Source organism: Aplysia californica, unplaced genomic scaffold (genome assembly GCF_000002075.1).
Source record: "Aplysia californica isolate F4 #8 unplaced genomic scaffold, AplCal3.0 scaffold00586, whole genome shotgun sequence".
In the NCBI taxonomy this organism is placed as follows: domain Eukaryota; kingdom Metazoa; phylum Mollusca; class Gastropoda; order Aplysiida; family Aplysiidae; genus Aplysia; species Aplysia californica.
Genome location: NW_004797856.1, coordinates 214777 through 228971, shown reverse-complemented (window position 1 = coordinate 228971; position 14195 = coordinate 214777). Strand labels below are relative to the sequence as shown.

The following is a 14195-nucleotide window of genomic DNA, read 5'->3' as shown; positions in this document are numbered from 1 at the left end:
CACACACACACACACACACACACACACACACACACACACACACACACACACCCAAGTGACCACTCATCTGATCCCCGTGTTACCGACACTTGCTTGACATTAACATTACTTGAGAATGTCGAAACTCACTACTCACTTAGCCACTGGAGCCCCCATAAAGTCTAGTAAAGCCAGAAGTCAAAACAAGTTTAGCAATGACACTGCAAAACAAAAGAAATAGATGACGGCATCACATTTTCCCCAGGTTGAAAGGAACCACATGTAAATAGTACTGGCCATATATATACTTCTTTCAACACATTAAAAAACAAAAAACAAACCAAAATACAACGTCAGCCGTGCCTACATGCTTGGCTTTTCAAAAGTAGCACACACAAACTTTCTGTTCACACACCCATTTACCAAAATTCATTAAGATGAAAGTGGAAACGGGGGCGGGGGGAAGGGAGGGATCGTGTACAGAAAAAAGAAACGTAAGCTATTTATTAAATTATTTTACCTCTCGATACATCTTTAACTCTTTATCTTGCTCTTGTCTGGAAAAAAAAAAAAGGGTAAAAATTACATAGATAAAGCTTGACGGACAGGTAGGACAATGACAACTTTTAGCCAGGAGGGGAAAGGGGCGGAAGAAGAAGACATTTGTTTTTGAGGAAAGAAACGAACACACTTTCAAAATAAGAGAAATTTCCCCACAAACAGCAAATGAACAGTAAAGAAATAACTCCATCGAGCGGCCCCCTCTTACAACTTGAGGCAGACAAGAACCAAAGAATCACACACAAAAAAGTAGAAGCAGAAGAAGATACTCCAAATTCTAGAAATTTTTTAAAAACTTTCTTTACAACTGCCAACTTCTAAAATAAACTTCTTCGTCATAATACAAAATGAGAGTTTATTTGTAGAGGAGGTATAGTCATGCTTGCCAAACATGACTTAATATTGGTTGGAAATAGAAAGACATGTATAAGTACAAACACTAAGCTTACATTCTGGAAATTACTTCTTACCGATTTTTTAACAGATATATTAACCAGAACCATTAAAAAATTCACATGACACAAACAAATCATTTCGTCTCACCTGCTCATGTCTTTGGAAATGTTTTCAATTGTGTAGTCAAATCCCTCTGAAAAATTAGACAGAGAACTTGCTTATTGTACAAAAAAGAAACCAAAATTTAAAAAAACAAGATCTATTCAGAGCCAGTTAGCTGGCAAAGTGATCATTTATCATAGAAAGACTAAAGTGCCGTTTATTATGAAATTCTCAAACTATCAGGGAGACTCACAGATTGACAAGTTTTACCACTTCTTGTTCACGAATCAATCAACACAACACACCTAATGCATTACTGAGCAGAGCCATGAGTCGAAACAGTAAATATCTGTACAACTATAAAAATGATCAATATCTGAATTCTGTACGAAATGGTAACAATACATATATGAGGCAGCGTGGTGGAATCAGGCTCTCGTCAAAATAATCAAAGTGAAGAAACTTCCATTTTTCCACAGGTTTGTGAATTTTTATCAAATTTTTGACTTTCGGCTCAACACCTTTCATGCTCATTTAAGAACTCATTTCTGAGCGGATTTTTCTGAAAAACGTTGATTAAAGACACAAAAAATGTAAATTTTCAGTTACCTCTCACTCTTATACTAAGGAAATTACTAATCTTTGGCAGCCATTTTCTCACTAATTTCACCTCTGCAATTAGGTGACCCCAACCTCCTTCATTCGCAAATATCTCTACTTGTATTTAAGATAAAAGGATACTTTTTTCATCCAAGTAAGGACTAGTGAACAAGCTTTAAGGTGATACCAATAACTCTACATGCCCAAAAATTGACAAGAGCCTGATTCCACCACGCTGCCTCACACATTTAAATGAACGATACAAGGGGGCTTTTACCAACATCTTAAAAAGTGAAAATGCATTTTAGTTTGAGCAATTTTTGGGCATATGAGGTTATTGGTACAATACTAAAGCCTATTCATTTGCTTTCGTAGAAAAAAATATCCATCTATATTTAATTAAAAAGAAATTAATATATTTGCTATAGAAGGAGATTAGGTTCGCCTGGTTTCAGAGGTAAAATTAGCTAGAAAACGGCCACCAAAGTTTGGTAACTTCCAGAGCCCGAGAGTCCTTGGAAACAGAAAATTTACATTTTTTTTGTGCCTCTAATCAACGTTTTTCAGTAAAATCCACAAAGAAACGGGTAAAAAAATAGAACATAAAAGGTGTTGAGCCAAAAAAAAGAAGAAAATTAGAAAAAAATTGCCCATTGACTAATAAAAAAAGCCGAATTCTTCGATTTCATCATTTTGACGAGAGCCTGAATTCACCATGATGTTTTACAAAAAAAAGCGAGTCCAAGACGCTACCTCTCGTTCTGAAGGTCTCTATGCTGTATGGCTTGCGTCCACATGTGAAGTCAGGCCGCACGGACAGAACACCGTTGGCGTCCACTTTCAGGGTACACAGCACGTACTCATCTGTCTCATCGGCGGGGCTGAAAGCGATGTTTTTTATTTTAGTCTGTCCCCGTGGTTTTATGCACCCCGCATAATTTAGCACAATTCGATCATTTTTTGGGCATAATTTCTTATTATTTTCCTGTATCATTCTTTGTTAAAATTTACAGAATCACATAGTTTCACGTTTTTGGGCTCATTTTGCACAGATTCAGAATTTTTCTGGCATAAAACGACGGGGACAGTTGAGTACAAATTTTTGGTTAGTTTTAGAATGATTTTTACGGTACTTGTTGCAACACAAGAAGTTCATAGAAGTGCCGAAGATTAGAGGAGTAACAATAGAGTAATTAACACACAAAAAGAAGGAGGAGAGATCAGGACAATAAATGTTTGACAGGAAAGACGGAGCAAACCACATCAGAGCACCCGTCAACCACCCACTTAGTACAAGTTTTACAGCACTTGCAACACAATAAGTTCATACAAGTGCCGAAGATTAGAGGTGTTACAAGAGAGTAACAAACACAACAAAGAAGTTTTAGTTTTAGTAAGTGTTTTAAGGCACAAACAACACAATAAGGACACACAAGTGCCGAAGATAGTCCAGTATCTTTTCCCTCTGTCTGCCTCTCTTTCCATCAAACTTGCCTGTTCTTACAATATTCTCCAATGCTTCTTTCCGCATTGTGTGTCCAAAGAAATTTGCCTCGTTTTCGTATATTCATCATAAGCTCATAAGATTAGAGGTGTTACAAGAGAGTAACAAACACAAAAAAGAAGGAGGAGAGATCAGGATGACAGATGTTTGATAAGAAAAATCTACTAAAAGCAAACACAGGAAAAAAATTTCTCTGTTGTGTTCTAACCTGTCGGCAGGACTCAGGTCGGCCATGATGTACATTACTTGGATCGGGGGAGCTTCTAGATGGTTCCTCAGTTTGGCCTCAGCGCTCGGGTCCTCGTCCACGATCAACGTCTTGGGGATGCTGCCCTGCTCTCTGTGACAGAAACGAAAAGTTCGTATTTTAGTAGAGGTTTAACGGTGCTCGAAACTGCATAAGGTCAACTGAGCGCCAGAAGATAAGAGCTGTTACAAGAGAGTAATAAAAACATAAAAAAGAAGAAGGGGAGATAAAGATGATAGATGTTTGATAGGAAAGAAAAAGCAAACCACACCAGAACACCCGCCAACCACCCACAAAAAATCTGCAAGCAAAAGATAATATAACAATGGTAATAAAAGATAGCATTTGATAACGCAAATTCCAGCTCAACAGCAAGTCCTATGTGCTGAACAATTTATATTATTACCCCCAGCAGACCAGATAGCATTTTGAATCAATCTCAACTTCCTGTTCTACTGCTACTCCTTCGCTTCTTCTTACTGCTGTCTTTCAGCCACACCCCTGATATTCTGGTAGGAAAGATCTACACCTAGCCTTCTCGGACAAGGCCGAAAAATCTCGGAGGGCCCGTGTACAAGTTGCGCACGTTAAAGATCCCTTGGTGGTCTAAAATCGATAAGAGTAGGCTGCGGCCGCCACGCGGGCAAAATTCAAAATTTCCTCCGGGCGCTCATATGACCTTATGCAGTTGCAAGCGCCGTAAAACACTTTACAAAAACAAAAACAACTTCCTGGGGTGCATACAGTGAAAGATGCCATTTTTACAGACGCAAAACCACTAACTTATTGACAAGTTCTTTTGCTGTCTACAACCAGGCACCAATTCACATCTGGGTGAAGTGAGGACAATTGGTGTACTTTCTTTACTTTTACTTTTCCGATCCAGCGGCCATTTGGGTTCTAGCCCTTCGGTCTGATGACAATTGGTGTCAAAAGTCTCTTATTCTTTGTCTATCTTTGCTTTAAATTTAAAACAAACAAAAACACAAGCAAAAAAAGAAAAAGCAACAAAATATGACCACAAAATTCCCTCCTTCCCCTCATCATCATCATCATCCGGTGCCTTGCCCATTTGCATGGGCAATCATTGACCTCCGCTTCACTCTGTCTTGCGTTGCAGCAATGGTGTCTGTTGTTCTTGCTGTTCCCAGATATATTTTCAACAGACACAACATTGGGCCTGAGGCTTGAACCCCAGAAAAACGCAACCTCACGGTTATGAGCCCAGCAGTCTAACCACTACACTGCCGACGTTATCACCGACAAAGCACTCACTTTTCTCTCAGCTGCCTGCCTCCTATCCTCCGACACCTGACCTGGGCCATGTTCGCCGCCAGAGGGCTGGGATCTTCCTGCCAGTCCGTCATGCTCTGAGCACCCTGGTGAAGAAACATCGTGGGTCTCAACTCAAAATTTTAAAAAAAGGAGGAACTTTCCTCGTAATCGCAACAGAAGACCATTTCTGCGAGGCAACCATTATTATTACTCAGTTTATCCCTAGAATGTTGAAATAATAACCATCAAGTTATCAAAGCAAGGTTATTTCATATCAATTTGAGGGTTTGGGGGATAATCTCAAGAACAAGAGTAGCGCTAGAGGGGTTTAGCGGAGGAAAAGGCAGTAGCGGAAATCCGCTAAATATAGCGGAATATTGAAACCCATGAAAATACAGCTTCATAGTCTGTTTGAAATCATATGTTACCCCATCAATACTAAAAAAAAAAAATGAAATGTGACATTTTTCCTCACATTTATACAGAAGAGTTTCCAACAACAAATTGCAGGTGTGGATTCTATAAAATGTTCAACCCATTGAAACGGTTAAAATCAGCTTCAAGGCTACTTTTACAATTCATAAGTTGATATGCGATATTTGTATTGCAGATAAAGACGATAGATGATTGATAGGAAAGAAGAAGAAAACCACACCAGAGCACCCGCCAACCACCTACTACCATATCTCTAAATGACAATTAAAAGTAACATGTTTAAATAAAACAACATGTGACCAGAGTTAGCATGAAAAAAAAAGAACCAGCATACCATCGGGTACTGGCATGTGGAGGTAGAAACATCTCGACAACGTTGGTTGAATACCAGCACTCAGACCTACATTATGAAAGGTGTGACGGCTGCATATGGCCTCACATTATAAAAAGATAAATACTTGAAAAGAAGACGAAAACACACAGCCGCTCTATTACCTGTCTGCGGGTGAACTGATTTTATTGTTGTTTATTTTACACTGAAATCTCGAGTGAATTCAAAACGAGACAAAATGTGACGTATGAAGAAGGGTAATAATTGTGATATTAAAGACTCGTTTTTTCAACATTCCCAAAATAGTTTCATTCTCATTTTTACATTTCATAACATCAGTCACACATTACAAAAGGAGTCAACTTCTTTTGCCAAATTCTGACACTGACAAAATCTGCTTACACAACACCCATGACAGACGAGTAGACTTTAAATACTATAACATGGCACAATTTAAGGCCCAAACAAGAAAAACCTAAGTGCTGTAAGACTGATTAGAACAATTATAGCATAAAAAACTGGTCCCTTTTAGGGACAAGCGGGCTAAACAGATTTCGGGGATTTCCAGAAATCTTGACCTACACCAAAAGTGGGCATTGTCCTTCCTACAGGAGAAGTTTGGTTTCATTGGTGTGAATATTTGTTTGGTTATAGAGAAAACTCTCTTTGTCTTTTAAAGAAACTGAACAAGGCGGAAAACTTTCCCTTCGATTTTCTCAAACCAGCATTTTTCGGGATAGCCCCCTTGTGCTTAAAACATCAACATTAATTAGCAACATAAAAACAACAACATCAACAACAACATTACAGTTGGAGCTAGTAGCTGGATGTTTTTAGAGACAACAAAGAATGAGAAAAAAGAAATCTCACGTAAAAGTCTCAGCCCAAAATCATCCAATATTATAAAAGGACTTACCTCTTTTTGATGGGAAAATTCATCATGATCGACATACGTGAAGACCATGCCCTGCTGCCGACGTTTATTGCTGAAAGAAAAAGAGCATGTCGTTTAACTATGTATTTTCATTTCTCGATTTTTATTATTATAGTAAAGGGTTTTACGGCGCTCGCAACTGCATAAGGTCATATGAGCGCCATGGGGTGGATGTCAACAGAGAAATCTTTACAGGGCATCAGACTTACTCTGCTCACCTCTCTAGCTTCAACAGCACAAGGTCTGCTTCAACTATCAAGGCACCACTGAAATAGCAGGTCACAAGAGTGTGACAAACATACAAAAGAAGTAGAGGCAAATGACGATAGTAAGGATTAGGAAAGAAAAAGCAGCAGTTCCATGCTGCAGTTCAGGCACAGTTATGAGCATGACACTGATGAATCAGCCCATTTACAATTATAATTCTGCTGTGCATAAAAACATGGTTAATGTCCCCCTTTGAGAATGGTCTAAAGACACTTCAGTTAGTGGCACTGCGACGGGGTGGGAAACCATTCGAAAACACAACAAATTCTATGACACTAACAGTAATGATTTTGTATTCAATCCTGCATACAGGTACTTACAGTAAAGCAGTGACTTCCTGGTGATATTTATTATCCAGAACATTCTGGCAATTTTCCGTCTTGCTGTAAAACTCAATCTCTCTCTGAAAAATACAAAGAGACAATATAATGTGTACAGTTAATTAATACATTTGTTCATGACAAGCCTATCAAACTGTATATATATCTTTGTTCATCTGCAAGTCTGAAAACAATAAAAAATCCCTCAGTCTTTTTCAAGTAAACGGGTAATGGAACACAAAGTGATGAGTAGATTAACCCTGTCCCTACGCCCTGGGGTCATTTTGTAACCCAGGGGTTGTATTCTTCACATTTTAGAATACTTGAAGTACGAAGATATCTTTGAAACTTTCAGCATTTCTCAAAAAATCATTTTGACAGACTGCTATGCAAAGAGTACGGATCGGATTAACGAGTAAATTTCCCCTTTGGAAAAGGGTGGCACAGAGTTCCCCACATCGTATGGATACGATAGTAAAACACGACGTATGGATAGGGTTAATCCAATTATAGGAAACGAAAAGTTTCAGCAACCTGACAGAAGATTTTTTCTTGCCATCCAACAACACACTCTTGAGAATCTGCAGATCTCGATTTTTTCCCTTTCCCCAGTGTGGCAAGCTCAACACCTTCTGCGGTTTTATTCGGCTGAGCCGCATCGGCATCAAATCCAACAGCTGAAACTCTCTTCAACGTCACCCTGTAAAGAAAATGGAAGAGCATATAAATATATAATTTAGGAAAATGTAGCGCTTGGCGAACTTAAATTTACGCATTTTTTCTTTGTATCTAAAATATGAATCAAAATATGTTCACGATATTAAAATTTAAGACTTCACCAACCTTCAAAAATTTTGCTCGATGCGCAGGGTTAACTTTATTATTATACATATATATATATATATATATATATATATATATATATATATATATATATATATATATATATTATATATGATTAAATTCAATTAAATTTTTAAAAAGCATTCGATGAAGTAAGAATATATATAAAAATGTTCAGTCGGTAGGACACTATTAGTTTTAAAACTACTCAAACTTCCTATGGATGTTATACGGGTGCCCATTACGGATGGGGTCGTCAGGTTGGGCTAACTCAGTAAACAAGTTAAGCGTTTGTTTTCAGGCGACAGAGCCGGGAGATGGGCCAGACCCACCGTAATGAGCACCCCGTATTAGGGTACACATACAAGATCTATGGCATGCTTCCAATCTCTATTTATATTTAGATTTGGAGAATTTGGGTATGATTTGACCACCACATTTACAGATAACCAGTGTTTGGTGTAGTTCTATACTCATTATTCTTTTGTATTCACACTTTTCTGGGCGGAATTTTATTCCCCATGACCATGAGTTAAAAAAAACCCCACAGCTCCAAATCTGAATTTTAAGTGAAATTATGCTTATTTACGGAGTGATCATACGCACAATGGTGCGAACAACTCTTTCTGGTTATTCGTACAATATTGTACGCACAATAGCTACATAATTGTTTGAATAATTATAATTGCTACAGTTATCTGTACAATAGTAAAAACAGGCCTATGTTCTGGCTTAGTAGATCAACTCCAATTTTCCGCCAGCGGAAATTAAAATTTTCGCCAGACCCCATCTGCTGATTCGATGCCAGCCGCCTCATTGATAGTGTTCCCTAATGTAAAAAAAACTACGTCTAGAATCTCTGTTGCGTTGCCTTTTGTGATACTGCGCTGTAAAAACATTTAAGCTTAATCTACCTTTAAAATGTTGAAAGTCATGATGGCTGTAATGACATCATGTCTGTTTTAGAAGAAGTACAAATTATTTATGAGTGTGGGATCGAATCTTGGTCCAGGAAGTTTTTTTTTTCTCCAACCCCGACTGACCAACAATTTTTTCCCATCATTGTTTTGACTTCGAAGATTTCCACTGACGGTTCTGTACAGTAAAAACAAAGAAACAGTAGGCCTAGTCATAATTATTCTTATATTTCAATAAAAGTATACTTTTCCTTTTAGGCCTACCAATTTAGGCACCAACAACCTCAAAAATTCAAATAATTATTGTATAAATAACTGTCTGGTTATTGGAACAATTGTACTAATAACTACTTAGAGTTATACACATGCACTATTCTGGAACTAATAACCGCAACCATTATAATTTACTAGCTGGGTTTCCCATTCGATGAACAACAGACTCAAAAGAATAGAAGTCATTGTGGGATCAGTCCACGCACTCCTGTGAACGGAAGCCTCACTTGTTTACAATGGCGTCTTAGAGGACGGACGTTCCCAAGGTTAGATCTAAACGAAACTAATGAAAAACTGAAATTTAAACTACAACAGTGACTTCAGCAGACTCCTCAGTAAAACTGTGCACCATTTAAATGATTCTGAACCACCGTTAATTTTTTCAAATTCGAATAAAGTGGATCAGAAGTTTTAGGTGGCCAAAGTGACAGACTTTCAATAATATAACATAGAATCTAGATTAGATCTATATCTATATAGATCTAGATATCTAGATCTCTAGATTCTAGATTAGATCATCTAGATGTAGATCTAGACTAGATTACATAAAAATCATATCATAAGGCTGGTATTATTTTGCCACCTTCCTGAGCTATTAAAGTTTAAGACAAGGATACAACAGAAAGGTTTAGGTCTAAAATAGATAAAATTCTACGCGTAGTTTAATAATTTCATTTCCTACTTTCTATTTCTTTATATTCTTTGGCGAAATGATGATCATCACTCATATTCATGATGAGACAAGTTCAACTTCAAAAACAGTAAACAGGAATAATAACATTGACCATACATAAATAATCAATACAAGTTTTGAGCACGCAAGATTTCCGCTCCATTAAAAAAGCAGTATATAATGAGACTAACCATACATGTACTGACCTCAGTTTCAAGTTCTTGATGGGATCGTTTGAACGGTAATAAGCTGTTCCATAGTCGGGATCATAAACACCAGCCATTTTGTCGGGTGGGTAAACACGATAGGATCGCGATTAATAGACTGAAAAGAATAATATACGTTGGACACCATATTCATTAAAACGTGATACAGAAGGCGTATTTTTACTGTCAGAAACAATTAAAATATATTTTCAGGAGAAACAAAATTTATTTGACCTAGATCTAAATCACATTAATTTGTTTTTACTCCGTCCCTGCTTTCTTCTAAAATCCCCATGATTCCCGATAATTTGCAAATGGCGGATGTTTTCACTTAGAATGTCAGGAAGACCAGCTAATGACAGGTCAGATCCTTTTTCCTTTTTTTGTGCTCTCTTTGTTTTTTTCTGCTATGTTCAGTTTATTTTCCCAAATCTCCTCGAATGGTCACACTATTTCAATTAGCAAAGGAGATCTTGGCCTCCTTTTCCTGTCTCTGTCTTTGGCTTTGTTTTTCTTGTTTTTTTTATAGCAGAGGCAGAAAAAGACTGTTTGTCTTGACTGTTTGTACTTTGTTTTGATCTCTGCAGTTAGATTAGAATCTAAGGCCGAATCTAATATCTGGATTCTAGATCTAGAATCTAGATCTAGATTTAGATCTAGATTTCTAGATCTAGAATCTAAGGCCTACATGATGAACATTTTTTTTCCAAGTTGGAACACACTTCACTACACAGACTCTACCGACTACCAGCACAACACTATGATGATGCACAGAAACAGGCCGTGCCGACGCAGTGTCCATTAGTCATTAGATCTAGTAGGCAGACCCTAACCCTCGTCCTGTGGGGGCCGGGTTTATGTCGCCCGATAAGCCTATTTCGGCACCTTGCCTTCGTTCTGGTCCCTCGTCAGTCTGACCCCTGGCACAGCGCAGTCGCGCAGAGCATTATCTCCCGTTCAATTCGTGTCCCGCGTCAGATCCGCCATCACCCAGCTCAAACTCAAGTGTGTGTGCGTCAGTCTGCTTGTGTCTGTGTTTGTGGCCTTCCTCTAGAACGTTGGTTCGTAACCGAGGCATAGTTACGTCTCATTCAAAACACTACACGCCAAGTTGGTAGCTCTAGATCTAGACTAGATGTTCGTCCAATGATCTATATCTAGAAACAAATTGACCCACTGAAGACATGAGGAGCTCGAAATAAAGGATCTACAGGAAACAAGATTTCCATTTTTCGGCGTTTTTTTCGGTATTTCCCACCCACAATTGTTAATTGCCGGTTTTTGCCCGTAAGAGTATGGGGCCCCTGACCTAATAAAAATATGGTGGGGGGTTTCAGGAGTAAAATTTGTCATTATAATAGAGTTGTAATGAATTAACGAAACAGTGTGTCATAACCGTTATAATGATTTGAATGAAACCTCATTCCATGTAATTTACAATTTTGGGATGTATTTTCAATTTCAATCCAACTAAAGGACAGACCTTGCATACATTCTGTTGATTAAATTATCATTATAAGTGTATGGGTGTGGATTTTAATTTTGATATTAACTTTTGTAGTAATGGTTATGAACGAACTATTTATTGTCCATTTAATAAATTTTGAGGGCTTTTCAGTGTTAATATAAACTTTAAAAACATGTACACAGATACATAATATTATGAGGAGAGTTTCATTTAATTTTAAGTAAAAGTTTTTAAAAATGAATGACAGGTCAAAATATATATATTAATTTTTAGGTCAAATTGAAGTTTGACATAATTGTTATGAACGAACCATTTTAAAGGTATTCTGAGAGTTTTTCTGTAAATAAACTTTTAATTCTTCCTACACAGAGGAATCTATCATTTATTTTAAGGAGAGTCTCATGCTCATGCAATAATGCTAGACCTGATAAAAAGTAAGCTTGTTTGGTAGTTTTTAATACCATTGTGCAGGTAAGAGAACAATTTAAGTGCCAAATATTAGGAAATTGACATGTATATAATATATATATTATATCCCCTTTCGAACCTCAGGTCATTCATAGCAACAAGAGCATACAAAAAGGTATAATTCTAATGGGTGTAACTACTTGTTTTTATCAGCTTATGAGAGGGGGTTATTCATGATACGTTCGTAACACTTGATAAATAGACAGAAAGCTATAAAAGATAGAGCGTTATTTTCGTCATGGATTAACACACTCCCAACGTATTCCTGGCGAAAACACACGTTTCCAGGTGTGCTCGCTGTACACCAGCGGTACACGCTGAGTGATCCTGGCGGCCTGCCCGGAACGTCCGACGTAATCGGTTGCTGATCAGATTCGCATCTAAGCACAGATGCAGGACAAGAGTTAAAATTCCCGCATTTATTTCTCATTGCGTTTTTCATAGCCTCAGGCATGTTTCGCTTTGGTCTGTAGGCCTAACCTTAATCCTGACTCTAACCCTGACGCAAATGGGAATTAAACGCGGGAATCTTAACAATCGGCTAAGATTGAACTTTGGTGGACCCAACACTGAATGAATGAAGCCAGAATTAATTTTGAGCCTTGCAGTGCTATGCCATACAATTGTCCGCTCTATATATATTGTTTTGCTGGGTTCTTTTTAGTAAATCTAGATAACAAAAGACGCTTTTTGGATCTCTACAGTTAAAATATCTATGATATAACATTTTTTTCAAGTTGGAGCACACTTCACTACTCAGACTCTACCAAACAACACTATGCACAGAAATATGCCATGTGTCCATCAAATGTCAAATGAGAAATGAGAAATTGACCGACGGTGTAAGTCATGGCATCTCTCGGGAATTCGATATCGCTAAACTCAGAAGTCAGGGGGGGGGGGGGTTGCACAATGCGAAGTAGTCCACCGAAATTTAAGTTCGTATGGAAAAAAATCTGCCGGATTTAACTTTGGGGTCCCACTGTGTTTATATATTAATGCGCACTAACAACAGTGGGGCGTTTCAGGGGGGCTTGCGCCCCTGGCAACAATAATAATGTTTAAAAACGCACACATGATAGCAGCCTAGAACACAGTGAGGCTCAATGTCAGGGTTGGGTTGATTTAAATCAGGTCGATTTCAATCAGTTGATTTTTTAAATTAAAATCAACTTGATTTTTAAAATAAAAATCAGTGATTTAAATCACTTTTTAATTTTTTAAAACATATTTCAACATTCAGAATTCCTTTCCTTGGTTTCATAAAACAGATATAAAGTTTAGTAGACTAATATATAATCATGCTTAAAAGTCTACTTTCCCCCCTTTCACTGTAAAATAATACAGTATTCTATTTACTGTTTTTTCCGTAATTGAAATCAGAGCTGGGTTGATTTAAATCAGTTGATGTTTTTTATTTTAATCAACTTGATTTTTAAAATAAAAATCAGTGATTTAAATCACTTTTTAAAAAATGTATTCAGTTTTTACATATTTAAACATTCAGAATTCCTTTCCTTGGTTTTATCAGAGAGGGTTTACAGTAATAAAGAGGTGACATTCGTGGCGGCGCTCCATAACAACAGTGCATCGTTTCGCGTATCGCCCGTCGCGGGGCGCGAAAACACTTACGCGCGGTGATCGCTGCCATGGCGATGCTCAGGGATGCTGTCATGTCATGAAAAAGTGTAGTACCGTCTGTAGTTAGTTCACTAGGTTACTAGGCCTTTAAAGAAAGGAGGCCTGTGAATTCTATCGCATTTTTTAGGCAACTCCCCTGCCTCCCTCGGCCATAAATTGTAAGACTTGTTTTTGGTTTAAGTTAACATAGGCACCTACATTCTAATAAACAAATAGACACAGATACATTTTTCTTCGTCTCTATAGATCTGAAAGAAAATCCCAACAACTAAAGGTTAAATTTTCAGCAAATCTACTCGTTCTCCAGTGTCCCTCTGTCATCTCTCTCCCTCTCTGTTTCTCTGTCTGTCTTTTTCTCTCCCCTTGTCTCTTTTTCTCTCTCCCCCCTCTGTCTGTCTGTCTGTCTGTCTGTCTGTCTGTCTGTCTGTCTGTCTGTCTGTCTCTTTCTTTCTTTCTTTCTTTTTCTTTTTCACCCCCTCTTGCCCTGTCTATCAGCGTCTCTGTCTGACTGTCTGTTGCTTTTCTCTGTCTGTCTGTCTGTCTCTCTTCTTCTCCCCCTTCTCTCGCTCCATCTATTTGTCTGTCTGTCTGACTATCTCAGTCTCTGTCTCTGTTTCTGTCTCTCTCTGTCTCTCTCTCTCTTTCTCTCTCTCTCTCGCTCAGTCTGTATGTCTCTCTGTCTCTCTCTCTCTCTCTCTCTCTGTCTGTCTCTCTGTCTCTCTCTGTCTCTCTCTGTCTCTCTCTCTCTCTCTCTC

General features: G+C 37.9%; 1 protein-coding gene across 1 annotated transcript in view; it reads right to left on the bottom strand.

Moving 5' to 3' along the window:
• LOC101850032 (Meckel syndrome type 1 protein) overlaps positions 1 to 9973 on the bottom strand; it is a 27037-nt gene extending 17064 nt beyond the window's left edge. Inside the window, exons 1-9 of the mRNA XM_005107218.3 lie at positions 9864 to 9973; positions 7486 to 7651; positions 6952 to 7034; positions 6347 to 6416; positions 4665 to 4768; positions 3351 to 3482; positions 2392 to 2519; positions 1084 to 1129; positions 500 to 536 (exon numbers count right to left, since the gene is read on the bottom strand). Coding sequence (XP_005107275.1) covers positions 500 to 536; positions 1084 to 1129; positions 2392 to 2519; positions 3351 to 3482; positions 4665 to 4768; positions 6347 to 6416; positions 6952 to 7034; positions 7486 to 7651; positions 9864 to 9940 — 843 coding nt within the window. The 5' untranslated portion in view covers positions 9941 to 9973. The remainder of the gene's footprint in view (positions 1 to 499; positions 537 to 1083; positions 1130 to 2391; positions 2520 to 3350; positions 3483 to 4664; positions 4769 to 6346; positions 6417 to 6951; positions 7035 to 7485; positions 7652 to 9863) is intronic.
• Between the last annotated feature and the right edge of the window lie 4222 nt (positions 9974 to 14195).